The 27421-nt window shown below is 37.4% G+C and overlaps 1 protein-coding gene across 2 annotated transcripts in view; it reads right to left on the bottom strand.

Moving 5' to 3' along the window:
- Window positions 1–26617, bottom strand: part of LOC142529376 (uncharacterized) — a 46400-nt gene extending 19783 nt beyond the window's left edge. For both annotated transcript variants that reach the window (XM_075634903.1, XM_075634904.1), the window contains exons 1-2: window positions 26323–26617; window positions 26145–26243 (exon numbers count right to left, since the gene is read on the bottom strand). In XM_075634903.1, the coding sequence (XP_075491018.1) occupies window positions 26145–26243; window positions 26323–26541 (318 nt within the window). In that variant the 5' untranslated portion in view covers window positions 26542–26617. The remainder of the gene's footprint in view (window positions 1–26144; window positions 26244–26322) is intronic.
- Between the last annotated feature and the right edge of the window lie 804 nt (window positions 26618–27421).

Raw genomic sequence — 27421 nt, 5'->3', positions numbered from 1 at the left:
CTAGTGATGCCGTTTGGTTTGACAAATGCTCCAGCAGTATTTATGAATTTGATGAACCGAGTCTTCCAAGAGTATCTTGAAAAGTTTGTCATTCTCTTTATTGATGACATACTGGTATACTCTCGTAGCCTTAAAGAGCATGCACAACATTTAAGGATTGTGTTGCTAACCTTAAGGAATAACCAACTGTATGCTAAGTTGAACAAGTGCGAGTTTTGGCTCGACAAAGTTGTCTTCTTGGGACATGTTATATCCAAAGATGAGATATCAGTGGATCCTAGCAAGATCGAAGTAGTGTTGAGTTGGGCATGACCGGAATCAGCTCCAGAGATAAAAAGTTTTCTAGGTTTGACAGGTTATTACCGGAGATTCATCTCAGGATTTTCTCAGATTGCCTAACCATTGACACAACTGACGTGTAAAAATGTGCAGTTCGAATGGACACATGATTGTGAAAATAGTTTCAATGAACTGCGTCAACGTTTGACAACTGCACCAGTTTTAGCTCTGTCATATGGATTAGAAGGTTATATTTTGTACACTGATGCATCACTTCAAGGACTTGGGTGTATTTTAACCCAGATGGTCATGTGATTGCATATGCATCCAGACAGTTGAAGAAGCATGAAGAGAATTATCTAGTTCATGATCTGGAATTGGAAGCGATTGTGTTTGCTTTGAAGATCTGGCGACATTATCTTTATGGAGAGAGATTTGAGATTTTTACAGATCACAAGATTTGAAGTATATCTTCACTCAAACAAAGTTGAATATGCGCCAAAGAAGATGGATAGATTTGTTAAAGGATTATGATTGCGAAATCAAGTCTCATCCATGATCAGCGAATCTTACAGCAGATGCTCTTAGTCGCAAGGTGAGATTATCTGCACTTCAGACAAGTTTCATATCAAGTGTAATCCAAGAGTTGTTCTATGGGATTTCACTTTCGTGATAAGAAAGGAATGGAACACATTTGAGTAACGAGCTTTTTATCTAAACCAACATTGTATGCCATAATCAGATAAGCTCAGTTTTTTATCCAAAGGTGAAAAAGTTAGCAAAGTTAGCTAACGGAGACAACACATCCGGCTTTGCGTTCCAAACAGATGGAACCTTGTGTCTGTCAGGAAGAATTATAGTTCCAGAATATTCTAAACTAAGAGACGATATTTTATCTCAAGCACATAAGAGTAAGTTGAGTATCCACCCTGGTAGTATGAAAATGTATAAGGATTTGAAGACCAAGTTTTGGTGGAAAGGTATGAAGAAATGTGTTTACCAGTTTTTAGCCAAGTGTTTGGTTTGTGAGCAAGTGAAAGCTGAACATCGATGATGACCAAGAGGATTACTTCAGAATCTTCCTATCCCTGAGTGGAAGTGGGAGCATGTGACGATGGATTTTGTCACCCACTTGCCGTTGACTTCTAAGAATTGTGATGCCATTTGAGTTGTTGTGGACCGACTGACAAAGTCAGCACATTTCATTCCGTATAGTCGGGAATATAGTTTCGCTTGCATGACAAGACTATACATCCAAGAGATTCTTAAATATCATGGTGTGACGACAAGTATAGTCAGTGACAGAGATCCTTGCTTTACCTCAACGTTCTGGGGAAGTTTTCAAAAAGCGTTGGGAACGACATTGAGTCTGAGTACTGCCTATCATCCAGAGACTGATGGTCAGTCTGAGAGGACTATTTAGACACTCAGGACATGTTGCGTGCTTGTGCTTTGGATTTTGGACCAGCTGACATGATCATCTGCCGCTTGTGGAGTTTGCATATAACAATAGCTACCACAGCAGCATTGATATGGCTTCGTTCGAAGCATTATATGGTAGACGTTGTCGTACTCCATCGTTTTGGGGCGAAGTAGGAGAACGACAAGTGCAAGGACCTGAATTAGTACAACAAGAGATTGACTTAGTGGAATTGATTAAGAAGAGAATTAAAACTGCACAAGATCGTCAATCGAGTTACGCGAATACCAAGCATAGACCTCTACAGTTTTAGTTAGGGGAAAAAGTTTTCCTTAAAGTTTCACCATTCCGTAGGGTGATGAGATTTGGACTCGATGGAAAATTAGCCCCAAGATTCATCGAAATCTTGGAATGTGTTGGAAATTTGGCGTATCGATCGGCTTTACTGCCGTATCTGTCCAGCACACATAATGTCTTTCATGTATCGTTGCTACGATTGTATGTAGCGGATGAATCGCACGTTCTTGGTCCGACATATGTTCAAATTGAAGAAGACTTGACTTATGTCAAGCAGCCGCTTTTAATCCTATGTAGGAAAAATAAAAAGCTCAGAAACAAGACCACTCCACTTGTTCTAGTGCAATAGCAACGCCGAGGTACTGCAGAGGCGACTTGGGAGTTAGAGAGTCGTATGCGCTCAGAGCATCCACATTTGTTTTGAGTAGTATCTTTGTAATCATGAGTTGTATTTTATTCAATTAACTCGAGGACGAAATCTTTGTAAGGAGGGAAGGATGTAATGACCCAAATTTTTATTTTGAATGAAGTATTAATTAAGAAATGATTAAAGAGTTATTAATTAAGTATTATTAAGGAATTGATAGTTCGTGATCAAGCTGTTGGGATCCACCGAATTTAAAATGGACAACCCGATCAACTTCAAATTACATTATCTTGAGAAATCCAACTAGACAAATGAAATTCTGACACGTGACACATAAGATTGATTCGGATTTTTTGAACTAGTCCGGATGCAGCCTATAAATGGAAGCTGAATTCTTTTGTTTCCTACACTGCATTCTTCAGAGAGAGTTCTAGTCATATACCTTAGGTTTCATAGACAGTTTCTAGGGCACTTTGGTGTCATGAAGTTTCGGTGCTATTGTTGACTCGAGGAGGGGTCGGTGAACTGAGATCGAGACATCATCAGCGGGCTGACAACGGACGCAGGTATAATCTTAATGCCTTAAATAGTGATTTAAGGATCATTAGAGAGAACTTGTAGCATGTTTGATCTGGTTTGACAGTGATTTCATTATATTGGTATTGTCTAGGTTCAGATCTTTCTGTCAGATTCTTTTAGTGAGGTATGTGATGTACTGACTGAGATATCCAAGCATAGTATACACACTCATATGTTGCATATTTATCTGTTGCATGATACATGTTTTACTGCTTTAGTATATAATGCATGACATATCATGTTGAGCCTGATATCTTTTGAGATATACTTCGTTTGTTGGGGCCGCTCAGAACTATTATGTATTGTGGACGATGGGGCATCGAGAGCTACAATGTCCGACGAGATCCGTGGGCTCTGATGACCTGGAAATTGTAGGTCCACGTCTTGATGATGAGTGTGGAAGCCAAAACATGCCTAGGTCAGATCAGAGACTACACACTCAGGCGCCTCTAGACTGAGCATGAGATTCTTGACTTGATCCTTGATATCCTAGCATATTGCATTTTGCATGCATCATATCAGTTTGTATACTCATACATTCTCGTATTGGGCGATTGTCGCTCACGTCCTTGTTTTCATCTTCGGCACCCCATTCCACGGTGCAGGTCTTAGGTTGGACGGTTCGGACGACCAGGGCAGTGACTAGAGCAGTTGGATTTTTGGTGGCGATCCAGTTGAGGTTTGACGTGTTTTATCTTTTTCTCATTCAGAATTATTTTTATCGATATGGTTGTAGTAATGTTTAAGACTGCTGTTATTCTTTTGCGTTGTAAGATGATTAAGTTATTTGGTTTTCCTGTTTAATTGTTGTTATTAAGTTTTAATGTTGCATGCTTAAGTCTGTTTAGTAGTGGCTCGGGTAAAGGCGCTACACATCTGCAGACAACACGCATGAAAAATGTTGGCTGAAGATCGTGTAGAGCTCAAAATCAGTACACGTAAAATCCATACATTTATTTAAATTGTTAAATTATTTATTTAAGTTTAGAATGATTTTTAACGATGCATGGTTTATGAATTGGCATTATTTATGTTTATGTGATGCACGTTAAAATATTTTCTTGTGTTTCATGTTTCAGGCGATTATTCGATGCAGGATCGGGAAGATTAGGCTGGCGACGATTTGGGCGATTTGTTAAATGTGATATTTTATTTCTAAGTCAAGAAAGTGACATTTTAAATCATTTATTAAGTTTCTAGCATTTTTAAATCCTAATTTAATTTATTAGGTGATTTTAAGGTTTTAAACTTTTAAAATTTATCAATTGTGTTTGTTATTTTAATTAGGGGATTTTTCATAAATTAGTGTGGATTAACATTTAATTAGCTTGTTAATTATTAATTAAGCAAATTTTATTCCCTTAATTTATCTAAAACTCATGCACACACCCCTTGCACACACACACCCATTCACGTTACACACACATACACAAAGTCTCTTTCAATTTCATTTCAGTTTTGTAAAGATAACTTGTAGGGTTCTTAGGCTCTTTCTTCAGCAGCCATACCTCCACCCTCCCACTCCAAAAATTTCAGCAATTCACGTCCATTTTCCTTTAAGAAATCGTGCCGCAACTCGTCCCGGATCAACCTTCGCATCTCTTTGCTTCGTTCTTCGTCGTTTCATGAGTATAATCATCAAATGCATGTATATTCTTTCGTTTTTGCATCGATCTTGTCATAATATATGTTTTGATGTGTACAAGTTCATGTATGTTGTGTAAAGTTTGAGCGATTATGTTTTTAAACGATTCCTGAAAGTTTTTAGATCTCAAAAACGGATGTTGCTGTCATTTCATGTATTGTACTTTTTTTGTCGATTTTCTAGAAATGTTTTCAACATATGAATGTAGTAATTTTTTATATATTCGATTTGACAGTAAATTCGTAATTTCTGGACAAGAAACGAGTGAGTTATGATCATTTTTGTGGGACTGCTCAAATTGTGAAATTTATGTGTCACAAAACCCGTCACCCTCTGTTATTTCGAATTCTGCGAAATTTTGATCGGTTTTCTGGAAACACTTTCAACATATACGTAGTACTTTTTGGTATATTCAATTTGATAGCAAACTCATAATTTTCTGATAAGAAACGAGATATATATGATTTTTATCATAAAATCGCACAAGCTGTGAAATTTATGTATCACAAAACCCGTCAACCTCTATATTTTGAATTCTGCAACTTATAGGTTGGTTTCTGGAAATGTTTTCAACATATGATTTGTAGTACTTTGTGTTATCTTCGATTCGATAGAATATCGTAATTTTCTGATAAGCAATGAGAGAGATATCATTTTTATCGTAAACCCGCTCAAGCTGTGAAAATTTGTACATGTTCTTCACGTTTTCTCAAGTTTTGGTTGAGGCTTTGTTGGGATCTCCTGAATCTTTGCTGCTGTGGTTAGGGCAGCATACCTAGAGCGTTCCAACAAAGCTCTCGACATTTTTAAGTATGTTCAACGTGCAAAAAGAAAATGTTTTATGTTTTTTAGGTATACCAATTGTCTTGTGAGCAATTATGAACGGGTTTGGAAGCCGGAGAACGTGTCCGGAGACCTCTCCACCCCGGTAAAGTATGACCGGATTTTGATCAGGATTGAAAAGCGATAAAGTATGACCAGGGACCAATCTACCCAGTAAAGTATGACCGGAGATCTTATGTATGTGTTAGTGGACATCCTTGCCAGCCCAGTTGTAACGCCCCAGATTCGACGACTGTCCTCACTGTATCAAGACGAGTCGTTCCAGCGTGCTTATGTCCTCACTCACACGCACCCTAAGAAACTTCTCAGGAGGTCACCCATCCCAAAATTGCCCCAAGTCAAGCACGCTGCTTAACTTTGAAGTTCTTATGTGATGAGCTACCGAAAAGAAGATGCACCTTCGTGATATGAGTAGTACCAATCAAATCTTTTAAGCCCTCTTCAACTGTACAGTCCATTACATTGAACAGTCTTGGAATCCCTCTCATTCGCGTGTGGGTCGGTTCATTCATGTTCCCTCCACCTAGAAGCCTGCCAGGAGCCGCTCATTGTCCGTGCAACTGATGGCACCGGCGATCACCCCCGCCCTCTTCGGCACCGGGCCTCACATGCCCACCAACTTCCGCTTGGTTCGTCCCTGAACCACACCGTACTAAGAGAGGTCGGCTCTGATACCAACTTGTAACGCCCCAGATTCGACGACTGTCCTCACTGTATCAAGACGAGTCTTTCCAGCGTGCTTATGTCCTCACTCACACGCACCTTAAGAAACTTCTCAGGAGGTCACCCATCCCAAAATTGCCCCAAGTCAAGCACGCTTAACTTTGAAGTTCTTATGTGATGAGCTACCGAAAAGAAGATGCACCTTCGTGATATGAGTAGTACCAATCAAATCTTTTAAGCCCTCTTCAACTGTATAGTCCATTACATTGAACAGTCTCGAAATCCCTCTTATTCCCGTGTGGGCCGGTTCATTCATGTTTCCTCCACCTAGAAGCCTTCCAGGAGCCGCTCATTGTCCGTGCAACTGATGGCACCGGTGATCACCCCCCGCCCTCTTCGGCATCGGGCCTCACATGCCCACCAGCTTCCGCTTGGTTCGTCCCCGAACCACACCGTACTAAGAGAGGTCGGCTCTGATACCTTTTGTAACGCCCCAGATTCGACGACTGTCCTCACTGTATCAAGACGGGTCTTTCCAGCGTGCTTATGTCCTCACTCACACGCACCTTGGGAAACTTCCCAGGAGGTCACCCATCCCAAAATTGCCTCAAGTCAAACACGCTTAACTTTGGAGTTCTTATGTGACGAGCTACCGAAAAGAAGATGCACCTTCGTGATATGAGTACTGTGGTTTAGTCTGATCAGGCGCACTATGTTATGGGTCACTTGCTTTGAAACATACCTCAACACAAAATGATTATGATGATGATGCATGTTTAAGTATGTATGATGCAAGTATGTTTGTGAAAATGTTTTGAAATGATGGCACGTGTATGTTATGCAAGTATGTTCAAAGTTAAGTCACGTATATGCTGCCTTAAAATGTATGTGATTTTATTATATGTTACTTGCTATCCACAATTTATACATGTTGAGTCTTTGGACTCACTAAACTTGATCGATGCAGGTGAGGACGAGTTTGAACAAACGAGAGGCGAGGATCAGTGAGTTGGCTCGGGCTATGCGGTGGACTGACCCGAGGACCGCCTAGTTTTCAAGGATCTTATTTTATGCATAATAAAATTGTTTACTTCGATTTTAACGAATTATTTCACGTTGTTTAAAACAATCACTTTTGCAAGCTCGTTACATTCCGATTATTTTGCCAAACATTTTATTTATAACGAATTTTGAAAGATGATTACTTATTTAAGAATTTTTTTTATATTTTCGTAAATTTTAAGTATGATAAAAAGTACGGTACGTTACAGATCGTGTTTTCATTACTTTAATTTTCGGCACCGTGTTTTGCTTTTTAAATATGCTTATTCTGATTATTTGTTTTAGAAAACAATTTGTTTTCTTAACGTGTTGAGAAAATTAGTTTTCGTTAAAATCACTATTTTTGATTTTTGTGAACTCAAGTTGTTTTCTGGTGATTATTTTGCCCTAAGGCACCACGAAAGAGGCACCAGGCTAAGTCTATCTCGCAACCACATAAGAGACAGTTCACCAGGCCACCGAGGCATCAGGAGCAGCACAAGCCCTAGGGTCAGTTCAAGAAGCCCGGACAGCAGAGGCCACAATAGGCACCAGGGGCTCCTAAGCCGGAGGAGAGACAGCAATGCAAGCAGTGCAACCAATTCCACTTTGGCAAATGTATGTGGGGGACCTTCAAATGCTTCATATGCAAGGAAGAAGGCCACAAGGCAGTTGATTGCCTTAGGAACAAGGGGGCCCCACTACGGGCAAGGCCTATGTGATGCACGCAGAGGAGGCGGAGGCAGAGTCGAACTCTACACGGATCACCGATAACCATTATGTTTAAGAATTTTTATTTACCGCCTCGATTGCATTTATTATTATGTTGGTTGTGGGAATTATTATTGGGATTGAGAACCTAGAACAAAGGTTGCATGTTCTAATAGGTGGACGTAAGGGTTGAATTAATTTAATTAAGAGCTTCGAGGATCAAAATGTAATGACCGATATTACAGGGACCTATTCGTAAAATTCAAAAGTTGGGGGATTGTTTTGCAATTTTCGAAATCTTTGAGATCAATTTAATAACTTTCCAAAATTTTAAGGCCTAAATTGACTGAAATCGAAATTTTATGGGGATTGGAATGCAATTTTCAAATAGTTAAAGGACTAAATTGGATAAAATTCGAACTTTATTGGTCAATTTGTAATTTCCGAAAATTTTATTCGTAAACTTCGAAATTTTTGTCGGAACATTAGAAATAAATCAATGATTTTTCGAGAATTTTTGAATTATTACTGATAGAAATTTTTTTAAGTTTTAACACAATCAGATTTGATGGTATGTTTTTTCGCAGGAAGGATATGTATTTCAGGTGTAGCGACGTATGCATTGCTAGATTCTGGAGCTACACATTCATTTATATCCGAGTCTTTTGTCAAGAGACTAGGAATCATACTAGAGGCTTTGGATTTGGGATTCAGAAGTTTCGATTCGGTCCGGAGATCAGATGTTTACCTCACAGTTAGTGAAGAGATTGGAGCTTCAGTTATAAAAAAATACGGTGCAAGCATATTTGATTTTGCTACCGTTGCCAGAGTTCGACATTATTTTGGGTATGGACTGGCTTTTTTCGAACGGAGCTGCCACGTAGGTCAGTATCTGTCCAACCGTCCAGCGGGAAGCCATTTATTTTTGAGACAGGCAGGCACCAACAGATGACGCACATCATTTCTTGCATATGTGCAAGGAAGCTCATGAGGAGAGGCTGTCAAGAATTTTTGGCGAGTATTTTGAGATGTCAAGGTGGTAAGGATTTTCCCAAATTTTCCCGGACAATGTTTCAGGCATTATCTCTAAGGCCCCCTATCGTCTAACACCTGCATAGATGAAAGAGCTGAAGGATCAGATACATGACTTGCTGGACAAATGATTCATTCGGCTGAGCTTTTCTCCATAGGGCGATCTTATGGTGATCTTCATGGATCGAGAAACGCACCAGCGATCTTCATGGATCTCATGAATCGCGTGTTTCAGCAGTATTTGGATCAGTTCGTCATAGTTTTCATAGACGACATCCTGATATATTCGAAGAGCAGAGCGGAGCACAGTCAGCATCTGAGGACCGTACTACACACTTTACAGGATACTGTTGTCTGCCAAGATCAGTAAATGTGAGTTTTGGCTGGACAGAGTGGCATTATTAGGCCACATCATATCCCGAGATGGAGTGGAGGTTGATCCCAGTAAGGTCGAGGCAGTCCGAGATTGGCCAGCGCCAGAGAATGTGACAGAGATCCGCAATTTCTTGGGGTTGGCTAGGTACTACAGGAAGTTTATTCGGGGCTTTTCTTCTATTGCGGTGCCTATGACCGCCTTGACAAAGAAGAATGCCAAATTCATTTGGGGATCAGAGTGCCAGGAGAGTTTTGACAGCCTGAAGCAGGCATTGACTTCAACGTCAGTTCTAGCTATGCCATTAGGGCAAGGGGAGTTTGAACTTTATACAGATGCTTCGAAGCTCGGTTTAGGCGCGGTTCTGATGCAACATGACAGAGTTATAACCTACGCATCCAGACAGTTGAAGGTCCATGAGAAGAATTATCCGACTCATGACCTCGAGCTAGCAGCAGTGGTATTCGCCTTGAAGATATGGAGGCATTATCTGTATGGGGAGAATTGCAGAATTTTCACCGACCACAAGAGCTTGAAGTACTTCTTCACGCAAAAAGAACTGAACATGAGACAGTGGAGGTGGCCAGAGCTAGTGAAGGATTATGACTGCGGCATTAGCTACCATCCGGATAAGGCTAATGTGGTTCTGGATGCCCTGAGCAGGAAGAATGCAGTAATCACTCAGTTGTCGGTACAGAAACCGCTGCACGTAGAGATTCAAAGATTTGAGCTTGCAATTTATGACAGGGGAGATGCCCCTAGTATTTCTACCCTGTCAGCGCAGTCGACACTGAGGGACATGATTCGAGCAGGGCAGACTTCTGACGAGCAGTTAAAGAAGTGGAGACAGAGAGATGAGTCTAAGGACCTGAGGTTGTATACAGTTGAAGAAGGCATAGTCAGATATCATGACCGACGGTGGGTTCCTAGCAGTGATTCCCTGTGAACATATATCATGAGTGAGGCCCACAGTACCCCGTACTCCATTCATCCCGGGAGTACAAAGATGTATAAGAATCTACAGACTCTTTATTGGTGGCCGGATATGAAGCGGAACATTCTGCGTTTCGTCTCTCAGTTTTTGATGTGTCAACAGGTTAAGGTCGAGCATCAGAGACCTGCATGGAAGCTGATACCACTCATATTCTCTTGTGGAAATGGGAGAATATTACCATAGACTTTGTGACATGACTACGGAGAACAACTGGAGGATATAATGCCATTTTGGGTGAGAGTTGATCAGCTCACTAAGTCAGCACACTTTCTACCGATCAAAAAGACCTTCACCATGACTCAGTACACAAAGCTGTATATCAGGGAGATAGACAGACTGCATGGGATTCCAATGTCCATCGTGTCAGACATGGATCCGAGGTAGGAGAAAAAGTAGAGTTCAGACCAGACATTATCAGTCAGACTACAGAGTTAGTAGTCAAGATCCGGGACAGGATGAAGACCGCTCAGAGCCGACAGAATAGTTATGAAGATCAGCGACGCATGGATCTAGAGTTTGCAGTGGACGATCATGTTTTCGTGAAGGTAGCACTGATGAAGGGAGTTATATTTTCGAAAGAAGGGCAAACTCAGTCCTAGATTCATAGGACCATTCGAGATCCTCGAGAGAGTTGAGACACTAGCTTACAGAGTTGCGTTACTACCAAATCTAGCAGGAGTTCATAACGTGTTCCACGTCTCGATGTTGTGGAAGTACATGTCTAACCCTTCACATGTGGTGAATTATCAGAAACTGCAGCTGACGCCGAACCTGTTTTTCGAGGAAAGACCCACTCAGATTTTGGATAGGCAAGAGAGGAGACTCCGGAACAAGGTGATCCACATGGTCAAGGTCAAGTGGCTGAATTATTCCGAGGAGCAGGCTACTTGAGAGACTGAGACCGAGATGAGGAGTCGCTACCCAGAGTTATTCAGTACGTTTTAAATTTCGAGGACGAAATTCTTTATAAGGGGGGAGGAATTCTAAGGTCTAGGAAATTCGAACTACGTAACCTCACTGCATGCAATTTAGGGTTTTACTAAAATATATGTTTAATTTTTTAAAGCTTTAAATGCATGATTATGGCATGGATATGTGTTTTGTTTCATGGTTTATTAAGATTTCATGCATTAGGGATTTTAGTAGTACTTCGCACTCGAACAAATAACGGAGACCGGAGACAGTTAAGGAAAAATATTTTTATTAAATAATTATTTTTAATTATATGTTGGAAATAAGTGAGATTTTCGAAAATGGGCCTAAGTGGAGTATTTTATTCGCTGTGTCATATTTTAAACCGGTACGCAAATTTTAGCAAGTCGGAGGACTTTTTAAAAGTTCGGGCAATATTTTTAAAAACGTGCCTAAACGAAATATTTTTCGAGACTGTTTTTGGACTTATTGGGCCTATTTTAAAATATTTTGGGCATAGATTCCTACTTATCCTCATTAAATTTAATTAGGGCCCATTATGCATCTATTTTACGTATTAACCCTACCCTCCCAAACCCTAACCCTGCCTCCACCATTCGGCCTCCCTCTCCTTCAATCTCCAGCAGTTATTTTTGAAAAGAATTGCAGCAGCTCCTTCGAATTTTCCCCTAGCTTTTCAAAGAAATCCTTCCTCGTCTCTCCGGTGCAAGTTCTACGTGTTGGTATCAAGGTTTTCGAGCGTAATAACGCAAAGGCACACCTATATCTCGTTTCTTTACATAATTCACATCAATATACATTGTTCGTAAATTTTTGGATGAGAAGCATTCAATCTATCATCTGCCACTTGGTCGTTTCTGTCCACCAGCCACCTGGTCATTTTTTAGGGTCTTAATTGGTCTGATATATGTTGTTTAGGGCTGGTAGGGTATGATTTAGTAGTTGTTAAAAATCGAGAAAGTTTGATTAAATTTCGGGTTTATTAAAGTTAAAACCGGGACCCTGGTCTAAGTTTTAAAACAAATTTTGTAAGTTATGAATCGGGCTCGATATTACGTCTAGAAATGATTCTAAATATGTTTTGAGGTGTTTTAAGGAGTTTGGTTGGCTTCAGGTTGAAATTTTGAAGTCCAGGGGTAAATTGGTCAATTAGGGTTTCCAAGGACAAAATGGTCATTGTTGGAACATTTCATGTTTTTGATTTTGATGTTAACAAAACTTGTTTATTTGTTTTTAATGAGTTTACCTAAGTACGCAAAAACTGAAACTGATCAGGACTCGAACAAGTTTTGTTAACATCAAAATCATGATACATCAAAACTTGTTTATTTGTTTCTAATGATGTTAAATGTTTATGCATCATGATCACGATTTTTAAGATTTTCTGAAAATGTACATTGCATGCTTGGATTTAAGAAAAATTGCATATGTGCATGATTTTTATAATTGGTGAAAATGACGATGTTTTGAATTATGTGAATTAATTGTGGCTATCGAAGTATATGTAAATGCTTAAGACGTATATATAAATTATGATGATGAGGCCTAGGCACAGTGGATGGGTAATCCTGTCACTGATATCCGACAGCCGCCAGGTGCCGCGGTTCTATGTATGATGGATCCATCGTAAATAATGATGTAAGATAGTCACCTCTAATAAACTGAATTCACCAAAGAAAATGATAAATGATTAATGATGAATGATGATTAACGATGAGTTGTTTTGACACGTCATGATTTTACACGACACGTTTATGTTACGCTTTTAAAGTTCATGAAAGGTATGTTGATTACAATATATTTTCACAGTTGTGTTCTATGTATATGTACTTGTTATTTCTGGTACATGCGTGTTGAGTTTTTAGACTCACTAGGTGTGTGTGATGCATGTGAGTTCGATATCGAGGGGACGATAGGTGTTGAACTCTTAGTATGCAGACCCGGTGGGCGGCACGACCCGAGGACCTCATGTTTTTCCGCACATTTACGATTTTATGATATTGAGATATATGAGTATTTTATACAATGTTGTTTTCACTGTTGAATGTTAGGATTTTTACTCGCTTATTTGCTGTGATATTTTATTAGTAATTACTTACGATTATTTTTAAATGATATTTTTAGTAGGACTGCATGCATGCAATTTATTCAAATTCTTATTTTCAAAATGTGAGCTTTATAAAAAAATTATTTCCGCACTTTTAAACCAGTAGATGTTTCAGTTGGTATCAGAGCAAGGGTCATGTATAGGGTCGTGCCACCGCCAGCTTCTGCAGCTCAAACTTCAAGCATCAAGTCTGTAAGTTTAAAGGTTTTAAATGTTTTGAAAGTTTTATGATATCATAACCTGCATGTTTGCATGATATACGATTTACGAGACATGTTTAACCGTCGTTATGTTTTGAGATTAGATGTTTTAAATTTTTTTATGCATGTTGCGACATGAAGTGAGAAATTATATGATTTTCATGCATGCTGGCTTTGTGGTTAAATGGGACATGAATAAGAATTTTGCTATTGGGCATTAGGAAAGGTTGGAAATTAGTTGTTTATATTGATTTTTTTGGTTAGTAAGTATCAATGTTCTACTCTTTGGGTCACAAGTTAGTCGTGAATATTATGAATGCTTTTGAGACTTATAGAATTTCTAAGAAATTACTAAAGGTTCGTGGTTGCTAGTTGAGTAAATTTTTGAGGATTCCATGTAAGAATTAATGATCCGAAGAGTACGACGATCTTTGAAAGTATAAAAACGTAGAATTTATTTAGAATGCAAGCTCCACCTAGTTGGACTTAAGGATTGAATTGCAGGAATTGAGAATTTTAAGGAACTAATTTAATAACCAATAATTTGAGGACCTTAGTGCAAAAATAAAATTCTAAGGGACTATTTTCAAATTTACCAAACTTTGGGATTAAATTTTGAGTTTCGAGAATTTTAAGGTTTAAGAAGGCTAAGTCGAAAATTTTATGGGGACAAAAATGCAAATTCAGAAGAGTTGTAGGGCCAAAAATGTATTTTTCAATAACTTTAAGGGCCAAATTGAAGATTCTGAAATTTTTGAGGATTAAATTCAAACTTTAGAAGAACACTTGGGTTAAATCAGTAATTTTTCGAGGTTATGAGAATTTATTTTGGGTCTAATAAGCTTAAAATTATTGAACTTTATGTTACGAGAAACATATAAAATGGAATTAGGAACACCAACAACTTATGGGTAATTGTCGAATTTTTGAGATTTAGGACAAATTGGATAATATTCGAGGAAAGTAAGAGTCAATTTTGCAATTTTTAAGAAATTCGGGGATTAGTTTAGCAATAAGTGAGAATTGAATGGTTTAAATGATAAGAATTTTCGATGATGTGAGCTTGAAGAGATAATTAGAACCTTGCTATATCTGTGTTATAATGTAATAAGGAATGACAATCAATGGCATTATAGGATGATTCAATATTGGGCTTGAAAATCTAAGAGTTGATGGAATAAGGCATTGGAAAATTAAAAATTTAGAGTGATAACAATTTAAGTTAATGTGATCATTTAGTTAAGTTATAAGATTAGACATTAAGTTAACTTATTTTTGGGAAGGTTTGATGTAACATAAGTTTTAATCATAATCTTAAGAGTTAAATTTAATCTTTGTTGGGGTTAGATTTTTCTAGAAAGTTAGGTATGATGGATGGTTAGGTTACCTGATAAACGCATGTAACAATTAAGGTAGACACCTCGTCTTGAGAAATTTTGGAAAGTCATTAAGAAACTTATGATTAAGTGAATATGAGTGTCGGAATTAGGGTATCTAAAGACTATTTGGGATGTGTAAGCTGGAACTTCAAGTTTATGGGATAGGTGTCCATACGAAAATTTTGGGTGAAATAAAAAAAAAAATGGAATTAGTTGTGATCAACATAGGTTACCATTGAACGAGTATTAAGATTTCTACCGAGTAGGTAATCTAAAATCTTGATACAGGGATTCTAGAACTCTATGGGTTATAAGTGAAGTTGATTTATTATAATTAGTCTAAGGCTACAATAAGATAACTTATTAAGTTTTATACGCTAGTACTAATTAAGCATTAAGGATACGTAAGAATCAATGATGAAGTCGAAGAGTCTTAGGTCTCAATTATATTGTAATTGGGAAAAAAATAGTTTAAGCATGTGATTGATGTTAGAAGGGTTTTATTAATTAGGTAAAAGATCAATAGTGTATATTTGGGTTATATGGATTAACGCTTCTCGAATTTAAAGATTTGCAACAATTTTGTATTTGAGATATACTTGTAAATAGTTAAGTTACTTTAGTCTGGTGCCGTAAGATAAAATTCGATTCAAGGGTATTAGGCTAATATTATTATAGGGTTGAGAAAAGACTTAACTTTTAAGTGTATTACCGAATATAGAAGTCGATCAGTATATTTTGGTGCTAAGGGTTCTTAAGTCGAACTGCATAAATGATAATGTAATATGTTGGTGAACATTATGGGCATAGTATAAGAAAAGAAAAGTGCGATAATTTTGGACATCCAATTCTGGTATAAGGAATTGCGAGAAAGGTCAAATTTGAAGTCATAGTAGAATAGAACTAAATCACCATATGTCGTTTTAAGTTGTGATTCGCTAACGAGGATTTTGGTAGACAATTTAATTAGAATTGAGGAGACATAAGGAAAACATAATACTTATTTTATCAGAGTGACGCAGCGAAAGCGTGGATTATTGGGATATTAGAATTAAGAGTTTAAACTTTTTGTTTATCGAGGATAAGCGAATTTCAGGGACGAAATTCATTTTAAGGGGGGTAGATTGTAACGTCCCGAAAATTTGAAGGTCCACGTAAACCACATGCATACAAGTTATTAATTTTTTTTTGTATTTTATTCAATTGTTTAATGCATTAAATGCATGTTTATTTAATTAATAAGTGTTTTTAAGTCATGGTTTATTTAAAGTTCATGCATTAAGAATTTAAGTTGCATTTCGTGTTCTAACGAGAAACGGAGACCGAGGATATTCAGGAAAAATAATTTTATTGAATGATTAATTTTAATTAATTAATATAGGGTGTTTTAAGTGTATTTTTAAAGAAATGGGCTTTGTTGGGTATTTTTACCCGCTAAAGCATATTTTTCCACGGTGCGGAATTTTTTATCGAAACGTAGGACTTTTTTAGGACTCGGACAATTTTTTCAAAAAATACCAAAACGAAATATTTTTCGAGAGTGTGTTTGGACTTTATGGGTGGCCCACTTTTAAGCTTAATGGGCTCCAATTCATTTTAATCCTTTTTAGATCAAAATTTGGGCTCATTATCATTTGATGACTTATTTAATTAATGTATTAACCTACACTAATCCTATTCCCCACCCACCAGCCGATACTTTCCCTTCCACCATCATCTTTCTTTTGGTTTTCAACAGCTCCATGGGTGCAAGTCTTGGCCAAGCTCATTTCTCCAAGAAAAATTCTTCTGACGCTCCCCCGACTCTCGTTCTTTGATGTTCTGCGTGGAATTCATCAAGGCACACTATGTATCTCCATTTTCGCATCATTTACATCATATATGTGCTGTGATATATGTGATGTTTGTAAATTGCTCGGTTATTGCATATTCATGGTTATCTTTTTCGGTTTTGGCATGAAACCTCATGGTTTTGGTTGCAGCTCACGTGTTCTTTATTTTGGTGCAAAGGGGCTGCATGTGTGACGTCGAAGGGGCTGCACCATGTGCAGATGAGGATTTATAGGGCCGTGTAACGTTCAAAACCCAGCTGGTTTAAGTGTTCGAGCGGATGATCCATTTAGCGTGAGTAAGGGCTAGATCTAGTGATTTGCGTGTGCAGCCATGCATGGTCCGATCTTGGTCCCGAAGCTGACCCTCTGGGTCCGTGACAGGGCTGGGAGAGGGTCGTGAGTTGCCGGTCTCGGTCCAGGAGTTGAGGGAAGGAGTAGGTTGAGGTGTGGCTCGGTTAAGACATTTCGTGCTTCGATTGTAGCTAGAGATCATGCGTGTGGTTTGGACTGCTCGGGGCTGTGGCCGTGAGCCTTGTGAGCCTACTAGGGTCCTAAGGTGGGCTAGGTGAGGTTGGTTAGTGGTTGGTCCCTTTAACTAAGTCTAGAGGCGATTTTTAATAGAAAGGAGCGGCTAGGGTGTTCGAGTGAGGATTTGGAGAATTTTTACAGCAGCTTTCCAGGGGTTGTTTGAAGAGCTTAGGGGTCTGATTTTGAGGAGTTTAGGACATTTTAGATGTTTTTAAGGTGTGTAAAAAGTTGGCAAAATTCGGGTTAAGTTTCGAGTCGGTTCGGCTTAAAATCGTTGGGCTCGAGTTTACGTCTAAGAATGATTTTAAAAATGTTTTGGGATGTTTTGAGGAGTTTGGTAAGCTTCGGGTCAATTTTAGAGGTTTAGGGATAAAACGGTAAATTTTGGGTTTCCAGGGACAAAATGGTCATTTTGCACCCGAGGTGAGATTTTGGTCCTGGCAGTGCTCTGAGCACAAACTTACCATCTTTTAAATGTTTATGCATCATGATCATGATTTTTAAGATTTTATGAAAATATACGTTGCATGCTTGTATTTAATGAAAATTGCATATGTGCATGATTTTTATAATTGATGAAAATGACGATGATTTGAATGATGGGAATTAGTTGTGACTATCGAAGTATATGTAAATGCTTAAAATGTATATGCAAATGATGATGTTGAGTCCTAGGCAAAAATGTCCCTAATGCCCGACAGACGTCGGGTACCGCGGTTCTATGTATGATGGATCCATCGTTAATGATGATGTACGATAGTCACCTCTAATGAACTGAATTCATCAAAGGAAATGATAAATGATGAATGACGATTAACGATAAGCTGTTTTGACACGTCATGATTTTACAAGACACGTTTATGTTACGTTTTTAAAGTTCATGAAAGGTATGTTGATTACAGTATATTTTCACTGTTGTGTTCTATGTATACGTACTTGTTATTTCTGGTACATGCGTGTTGAGTTTTTAGACTCACTAGGTGTGTGCTATGCATGTGAGTTCGATATCGAGGGGACGATAGGTGTTGAACTCTGAGTATGCAGACCCGGTGGGCGGCACGACCCGAGGACCTCATGTTTTTCCGCACATTTACGATTTTATGATATTGAGATATATGAGTATTTTATACGATGTTGTTTTCACTGTTGAATGTTAGGATTTTTACTCGCTTATTTTCCATGATATTTTATTTGTAATTACTAACGATTATTTTTGAATGATATTTTTAGTAGGACTGCCTGCATGCAATTTATTCAAATGCTTATTTTCAAAATGTGAGCTTTATATAAAAAAAATTCCGCACTTTTAAACCAGTAGACGTTTCATTAACTGTGTTTTAAACTGACTTGATTAGTTCATTTCTGTCAATAATTGAACTGATAGAAGCCAGAACCGATTCCCCGTATTTCATTCGATTAGTTTACACAAGTAATTAGTTTCTAAAATCTTTCATTTTTTTTAACGAATGATTACTTCGAGTGTTTTCCGCTTGGTTTGAAACCAAACTCGATCTAATTAATCGGTATATACAATTTTAAAACACGAGTTATTGTAGCTCATTGAGAATATTGTGTTTGAAGCACCCTCGCAGGTGCCCGAACCGATTTATCAGTCATTTTGCACCCAGGTCCAGTTAGCGGTCATGGCAACGTCCTGATCACTAAATTAAATGTTTTAAATGTACACGTTACCGTGAACATGACTTTTTTTGGAAATATGAAAAATACCTTACATGCCTGATTTTAAGGAAATTCACGTATATGCATGATTTTTATAAGTGATGAATATGATGATATGTTTTGAAGGATGAGAGCTGGTTGTGACTAATACGAACACGAACATGTAAGGCCAAGGCTCAGTGTATGAGTAAAACTGTCATTGATGTCCCCGCCGCCGAGTACCACTGTTATACGTAGATAGATCCATCGATTAGAGCTGATACGAATGTCACAACTAATGATCTGAATTCAAATAAAAAAATGAACATGCATATTGATATCCTCATAAGAGCCCGGGTCATCCATGACCCGGGATAACAAATGGATTCCCAAATCAGGGTCATTATTCATGATGGATTCTTATGAAGCCGGGTAACTGCAAGCTTAGGCTCAACTCTCCAGCTAACCAGAAGTCCGGGCTCCCATATAAGCTCTCGGGAGGCATTCTACCCGGGCTACCTCGCTAACAGTTCCGCACTCGAGTGCTATCTTATTTGTCAGAACTACAGGAGTTTGGCGTGTCAGAAAAGCTATCAGAGGTAGGGTGGCTTGACAGGAAGTCAACATCAAAGGCTATGAGTGGTAGGTGGTGTACGCACAAATCGAGGTAATCCTTGATTTTTCTTCCTATAAATAGCTGGTATGCATCTCATTTAAAGGATTCTGAAATCCTTGAACTCTCAAGCACTCACATATATTGCTTGTGTTCTTCCTTCTTCACATGCTGACTTAAGCATCGGAGTGGCCACGCCGGACACCTCTCGGCGTCAATTCACGAGTTATTTTCTTATTTGCAGGTCAAGATCGAAGCCATCTACTCTGCTCATTTTTCTGAACAACATTATTGATTCGATCCGGTGGAGCACCCGACCAGCTCATCCATTTCACCAGGATCGCATCACATATGTTGATATGATGAGACATTTTTTGGACATGCTATGCTTTGACGAGATATGTTTAAGTTCATGCTTTTAAGATCATGAAATGTATATTAATTACAGTGCTTTTCACTATTGCATGTAATGTATATGTACTTGTTTTAATGATTTAGGTGTGTTGAGTCTTTAGACTCACTAGGTGTGAATGATGAAGATGAGCATATTGATGAGACTGGAGGCGCCGAAGACTGAGTAGGCGGAGCTGGATGTGCGCACGCTAATCCATGCCATAATTTTTCCGCACATTATGTTTATAAGTTATGAGTAAACATGGATATTTTTATACACTTTCGCTTTTTATGATGTTGAGTTCACAGGATTTTGCATGCTTCTTATTTGAACTATTTTAAAACGACAGTCTAGGGTTGGAAGATTTGACATATTTTAGACCGCAGCATTTTTTTACCAATAGTAAAATCCTTTTATTTTAAAATGTGTGATTTACAGTTGTTATTGCATGCATTCGTTTAAACGTAATTTTCAAAAATTAGTTTACAAAAAAAAATTCTAGCAGTATTTTAAGTAGTAGAGTTTCAATACTAATTTGTGTGTGATGACACACACAAGTTATTTAGATAATTATTATCAATTAGGAGAAGAACTGACATGTAAACATGCAAAGATCATAAAAGGAAAATTGTCGAGGATGACGTGGATGACCTCCTGGAAATTTCCATCTCACACGAAAATCCAGGTGTTACCCCAGATGTTGCAACACCGAGCACAACATGTGTCTATAAAGTGATTGTACCCGAGGATAAACAGCAAAGTGATGATGATCCAATGGAAGATGGAAAAAATACTCCAAATAAATAAAGTTCAGAATAATAATCCATCGTCTTAAATCATTGGAAATGTGGATGAAGACATACAAACCCGGAAGAAAGAAAATGTCGACTACCACAAGATGGCAAGGTTACTATGCATGAGTTCCATGTACTCCCCGTTTAGAAATTCCTATTTTATATCTCACTTTGAACCAAAAAATGTCGATGAGGCATTAAAAGATGAGGTTTGGACAAATGTGATGATGATGAGCTTGAACAATTTATTCGAAATGATGTGGTATTTAATTCTACCTCGTGACGATGGTAACATAATTGGTACAAATTGGATTTTTAAAAATAAAACTGATGAGTCTGGAAACATCATTCGGAACAAAGCAAGGTTGGTTGCTTAAGGGTACACATAGGTAGAGAGGATTGTCTTTGATGAGACATTTGCTCTTGTTGTTCGTATTGAGTCAGTCCGACTATTGCTAGCTATTTCATGCTATATGAAGATTAAACTCTACCGAATGAATGTCAAAAGTACTTTTTTAAATGACATTATGTGTGAAGAAGTATATATCAGATAACTTAAATGATTCGAAGATCCACACCACTTGGATCATGTTTACATGTTGAAAAATACTCTATATGGTTTGAAGCAAGCACCACGAGCATGGTATGGTAGACTTACCGAGTATTTACTCGAAATTGACTTTAAACAAGGTGAAGTAGAAAAAACTATTTTTATTCAAAAGTCTAAAGGTGAAACACTTATCTACCAAGTTTATGTGGATGATATCATTTTCGGTGCATCTTCTCAAAAACATGTTGATAAATTTATTGAATGTGTGTCCTCTACCTTTAATATGAGCATATTTGGAGAGTTAAGTTTCTTTCTTGGATTGAAAATTAAACAAATGCATGATGATATTTTTTTGTGCCAAAGTAAATATGTCAAGAATCTGATTAAAAAATTTGCAAACGAAAATATTAAACACATCAAAACACCAATAGGCTCGAGTGAGAAATTGGGCAAGGATGATGTTGCTGAAATCACATTAGAGCAACTGACATTTCAAAAAATCCAGTACAACACTCTCAAACTAAATACATTGACATCCGACATCATTTTCGAGATTTAATTAAAAAAAATTGATCTGCATGGAATTTGTTGGTACAAATAACCAATTGACAGACATATTCACAAAAACATTAGATTTTGGGAGTTCTCCAACCTTAGAAAATCTCTTAACATGTGTGCATCCCGATCTTTATGTATGTTTTCTTAGATATTATAACATCTCAGACAACACCTAATATGCATTTGCATTTTTAGGAATTAAGCATTCTGAATTTACATCCATGCTGTTATATGTTGTGTTTCATTGAGTTACATAATTTTCTGATGTGCTGACAATTCCGTATTTTTATTTGAATCAACACACTTGGACATTATATACTTTGACCAATTCACAAAGTAGTTGAGGGATTTTCGTGTACTCCATGATGTTGTCTCATATTAAAAGTGACCTTTGAAGATTGAAAAAAAAGGAAAAAATGATATGTTTTGTGTCAGAAGAAAAAGAATGGAAAAAGTTGCCTAAAAGAGTCCAATGAAGACTGTGCTTTTAGTGTGAGAGCTACCTCTTCTGAATTAAATACAGAAATCAAATAGAAGAAAATGGAAAAAGTTACCTAGAGTAGTCCTGAGAAAACCGTTCTTCTAGTGTGAGAGCTATATTCAGATAGTTTACAAGCCTATATGTGTGCAAGAAAATCAAAATTGTTTTTAGGATTTGGACGTGTTGTCAGAATATGTTATCAAAATCAGTAGAAACACTTCATTTGTAAATATATCACATACTTGTTTCATGTTTCTATTTATGTTACATTATATTGTTAGGCATAATTATATTATGCATATACATAATATTGTTTATATTGTTGAGTCAGGAGGGTATGAGTATTTAACATAGAAAATTCGGCGAAAAACTTGATTTTACTAGAAATCCAATATTTATGATTTTTTATGATTTAGTGGTATTGACTGATGAGGAGTTTAAATATGAAAATAATTTTTAAAATTAATTATGCTGAATTGAAGTCTCATTACTTGGCTTAATTTTCGGTTAATTTTTCACCTGTTAGAATTTTTTTACCATTGGAAACAAACTGAGAAATCTGCTAGAATTTGACGGATTTTAACTTTGTTACCATTGCAGTGTGTGTGAGTACTTTTCTTTTAATCCAAAACATTTCATATTTCCACTCATGATTTCTGCAAAACTCTCGGCCAAAGAGCACCTTGCTCTTCTTGATTTTCTCTGCAACATCCTTGAATATATCTCAATTTATTTTCGTCTCAAATTTTAGGAATGGCGGGACAAGGGTATAGTCCTCAAGACATCCGAAGAGAGACGGGATACAAGGAGAATCTTGCTCCTGTTTCCAAAACATCTGTTGCTTTGAATTTTGAAATTGTTCCTGTTGAGGAGGCGTCTATCCCTCTGGAGACAATTGCCCTAGGCGAGCCATGGAATGAAATTGACGTGGAAAATCTCCCAGATTTTGCTGCTGTGAACCAGTTTTTTTCACCGCCACCACTGATCAGACGATCAAAAAGACATGCGGAATTCAGCCCTGATCTCACTCCTTCAAAGAGATTTCGCCTCAAGGTGAGTCTTCTTCAAGACCGTCATTGGCTGATCCCGAGAACACCTCTAGTGATGATTCAGATGAATCTGATAACGAGTTAGTGGCTCGTAAAAAGCCCACACCACCTGCTGTAAGCAGCTCCTCCGAGGACACTCTCTCAATTTCTACTGATGAAGCTGCACACTCTGACCCAAAGGAACCAACTCCATATGATAAGAACGAGATCTCCTTGGCTCAGGTGATAGCAAACTTGAAGAAAACAAAAGAAAACGAAGCACTCTGACCCAAAGGAACCAACTCCATCTGATAAGAACGAGATCTCCTTGGCTCAGGTCATCAAGATTATGATGAAGAACCAAATTCTGGAATGCTGCGAGAATTTGAAGAAAACCACCCTACACTCTCCACTGATTCTTCCTCCAAGAGATCTGATGAAACTTTTGAGGAAGGTACTAAAACCTCCACTGATAGCACTGATGTTGCCCCAGATGTTGCCCTGGGTGTTGAGGAAATTCCAGACGACATTAAATGGGAGGATTATGATCTGAGCAAAGCCTTCTCGACGAAGTTGTACAACGAAAAATCCTTAGAACACAGTGGTCTGTGTATGCCAACAGAGATTTTATTGAAGAGAAGAATGTAGACATGGAAGCGTTTTCAAGACACAATCTGGTGAACTTCCTCAAACTACGGGGCTTGTTCTCTAGTGTGTCTGCAGTACTACCGTTCTATCGAAAGCATGTGCTCTAATTCTATACCAACCTCTCACTGGGAGTGGGTGATGAGACGTCAACAAAGTTTGGACGGGTGCTTATTCATGATAGGGTGTATCAGTTTAACCCCAATGTCATCAACTCTTACTACGACACCCCTATCTTGATAATGGCCCTCAACCTGACATTCATGATGTCACTTCAGTGTTGACGGGAGGGTTAATTCAGCAGTTTGCATCCAGGATGTCTCTCTGCCGCAAACCTAACCTCTCTGTACTTTGGTCTTCACAAAGTTGTCATCCGCAACTGGACAACCTCAACCAATTCCACGGCGAAGAGAAGGTCTCAAGATTTGACACTATTTTCAATATGGATTTGCACGCTCAATTTTGGACGACTGGCATTTAAGGAAATACTCTAGTTTGCTGAAGGAGGATTTGAAGTCTAGATAGTTGTCATTTCCTTCACTCATTTATGGCATCCTTGAATCTCAAGGATTCATCTGTGACATTGGTGAGCAATCATCAGATGTCAGCGAGTTTCTGAAAATTGTCCATGCCTTGCTTAACGGAAACAGAAAGATAGACCTTCCATGGTCTGAGTATTGCACTGCTTCTGATGTCACTGATATGCCACAAAGCTCTCAGAACATAGCTGCTCCCACGGGATATGTCATGCTCTCCACCGCTGCAATTCAGGCTCAGCTGGATCATGCTCTGGCCAAGATAATTCAAGCCAAGCCTGATTTTCTCTATTATGATAATCTACTTGCTGACTACCGGCTGGCTATGGAAGAGGTTGTCCATTCTGGACAATCGGGAGAAGCTGGAGTTGCACAAACAGCTGAATATGGCCTGTCGGGAACAAGAGAAAGCGATGAAGGAGATGAAGCTGACACTGATAGTGATTAGTGATTAATCATTTTGATATGTGATCATTTTGCTTTGTTTTGCTTTGTACATGTGTTATTTTGTTTTGACGATAAGTTTTTATGCTCTACGTTGATGAAATGCAATGAATGTTTGTTTCTCTCATGTGTTGCCTCATGTGTTGCCAACACTGCTAACAACACGTATGGTAACATGATCAAATGCTAGCATGATCAAATTTAGGGGGAGATATGCTCTCACATTCAGGGGGAGATGGATTTTCACATGAAGGAGAGATAAAATGGAATCAACATTGAAAATGATGTTTGTGCTTATTTTGTCTAGAAAGGAAAAAATAGGAGATTGAAAAGAAAAATATTCTTGGTTTTCAAGATATAATTTATTCTTTAAAATAATTTTCCTTAAATATATTTTCTTTATTGATAATATTGTGTGAAATATTTAATTAAGGGTTTTCTCTTTCTAGAAATGCGATAATTAATATAATTTTTTTTATGATATTATATTATTATTTAAAAAGAGTTTCATTTTAATAAAACTCTTGTTTTATATCTTGTAAGATTCATTTCGGAGATAAATCTTAAGAGAGAAGGAAGCTATAAATAAGATAAACAAGCTAAGGGAAAAGGCCTGGACTTTTGATTTCGGCTTTTCGGACTTTGGATTTTCGGAATTTTGGCTTTTGACTTTCAACTTTTCGGCTAATGGATTTGCTTTTTGGTGGCTGCGTACTTTTGCACTTTTGTATGCCGTAACTTCAAAGAAAAATAATTCACAAGGACGTTGATATTTTGAAAAGTATTGTTTCACATGTTGCCGTGATTGTTGGAGACATCTGCAGACAATACACTTGGAAGTGTGGCTGAAGATCGTGTTTTTTATAATCTAGCTTTCGGCACCATGTCTTGCTTTCTTCAATATGTTTTATTCTGATTTTTTTTTTTAGAAAACAATTTGTTTTCTCAACGTATTGAGAAAATTAGTTTTCTTTAAAATTATCAGTGTTGGTTTTGTAAACTTAAATTATTTTCTAGTGATTATTTTGTCTTAAAACACCGCTCAAGTATTTATATTTCTGCACAATTAATTCTGAGTTATTTTGATTTAAATTATTTGTTTGTATGTTAAAATAAGTGTATATTCCCTCTGACACAAATGATGGTAAAAGATCTAAATAATTCTAAGACTAAAAAAAGTAGTAGACTTGAAATTTGTAGAGATATTAAATATACATACAGTATGATGGTTCTTATCAACGCAATTGAGGTCTCTGTAATATTCAGTTTCCGTAAACTCCTCATCATCAACTTTGTTATCACTGTAAACCGGCAATTTCTGCAAAATAATAATAAAATAAATCTGCCAGTGCCTTGTAACATGATCAAATTCTTGATAATAATAAAATATGAAATACCTGAGTGTCTTCCTCGAGAAGTTGAAATTGGAGAAGTTCAGGAATGGAGTCGTTGACGCTGGAGGAGAAAGAAGCGTCAGCATGGTTGGTGTCGTGTTCGCTCCGCTGAGGCTTTGTGGGGCGCTTCGGCGCTAGTCGGTCAAAGTAATCTCTGGTGGCAGCTTCCACTTGCGCCGCCGCCTCTCCGCTTAATTTAACTTCGCTACGGTTTGGCTTCATTTTCCTACAAGAGGTGAGATTTATCTGCTCGAGAAGTTGAAGGAATGGTGATCCTTTATGGCAGAGGGTTCAAGATATCTGTTTTTTTTTTATTCAGTCTAATCCGAACAATAATTATTTGAGTGAGCAAGGACAGAATCATACATGTGGCCTAAACTTTTTTAAAATTTTAATATATTAATTTTATAAAATTTTGGATTAATTTACATTCATCCGAATAATTCATTTTAAAATAACAAAAAATTTGAGAATTTTGTTAAAAGTAAAAATTTAAGATAAAAAGTAAACATCTCAAATCTATAAATATATTAAATTACATATTTTATAAAATTTTGTCTACTCAGTTTTGCGTTTTTTTCAGAAATTGAGAGTCCTATTTATTGAATTTCTTTTGAAATAATTCAAAAATAAATACATCATTGTACACTAATTTTCAATATTTACAACTCTTATTTTCAACATTCAATAATTTCAGCTCTTATTTTCAACACTCCCCCCTTTGTGATAATGATCATGATACAATGATTGTCCTCATTACGTGTAACGTCTCGAAAATTTGAAGGTCCGCGTAAACCACATGCATGCAAGTTATTAAATTTCTTATGTATTTTAATTAAATGGTTTTAATTGCATGAATTAAATATGGTGTGCATGTTTACACATTTAAAATGTATTTTTCTACATGGATGAATAAAACTGTATTTTTAAAGGTTAATCAAGATGCGATTGAGGAACGGAGGCCGAATGCTGAAAAAGAGAAAATATTTTTATTAAATAATTGTTTTTAATTATTTAAAATAAGGTTGATACTTTATGATATTTTTAAGAATGAGGAGTTTTGAGGTGATTTTATACGCTGAGTCGTAATTTTTAACGTTAT

Source organism: Primulina tabacum, chromosome 16 (genome assembly GCF_025594145.1).
Source record: "Primulina tabacum isolate GXHZ01 chromosome 16, ASM2559414v2, whole genome shotgun sequence".
Classification (NCBI taxonomy): Eukaryota; Viridiplantae; Streptophyta; class Magnoliopsida; order Lamiales; family Gesneriaceae; genus Primulina; species Primulina tabacum.
Note: the sequence above shows the minus strand (reverse complement) of the source record. Positions and strands in the feature narration are given on the sequence as shown.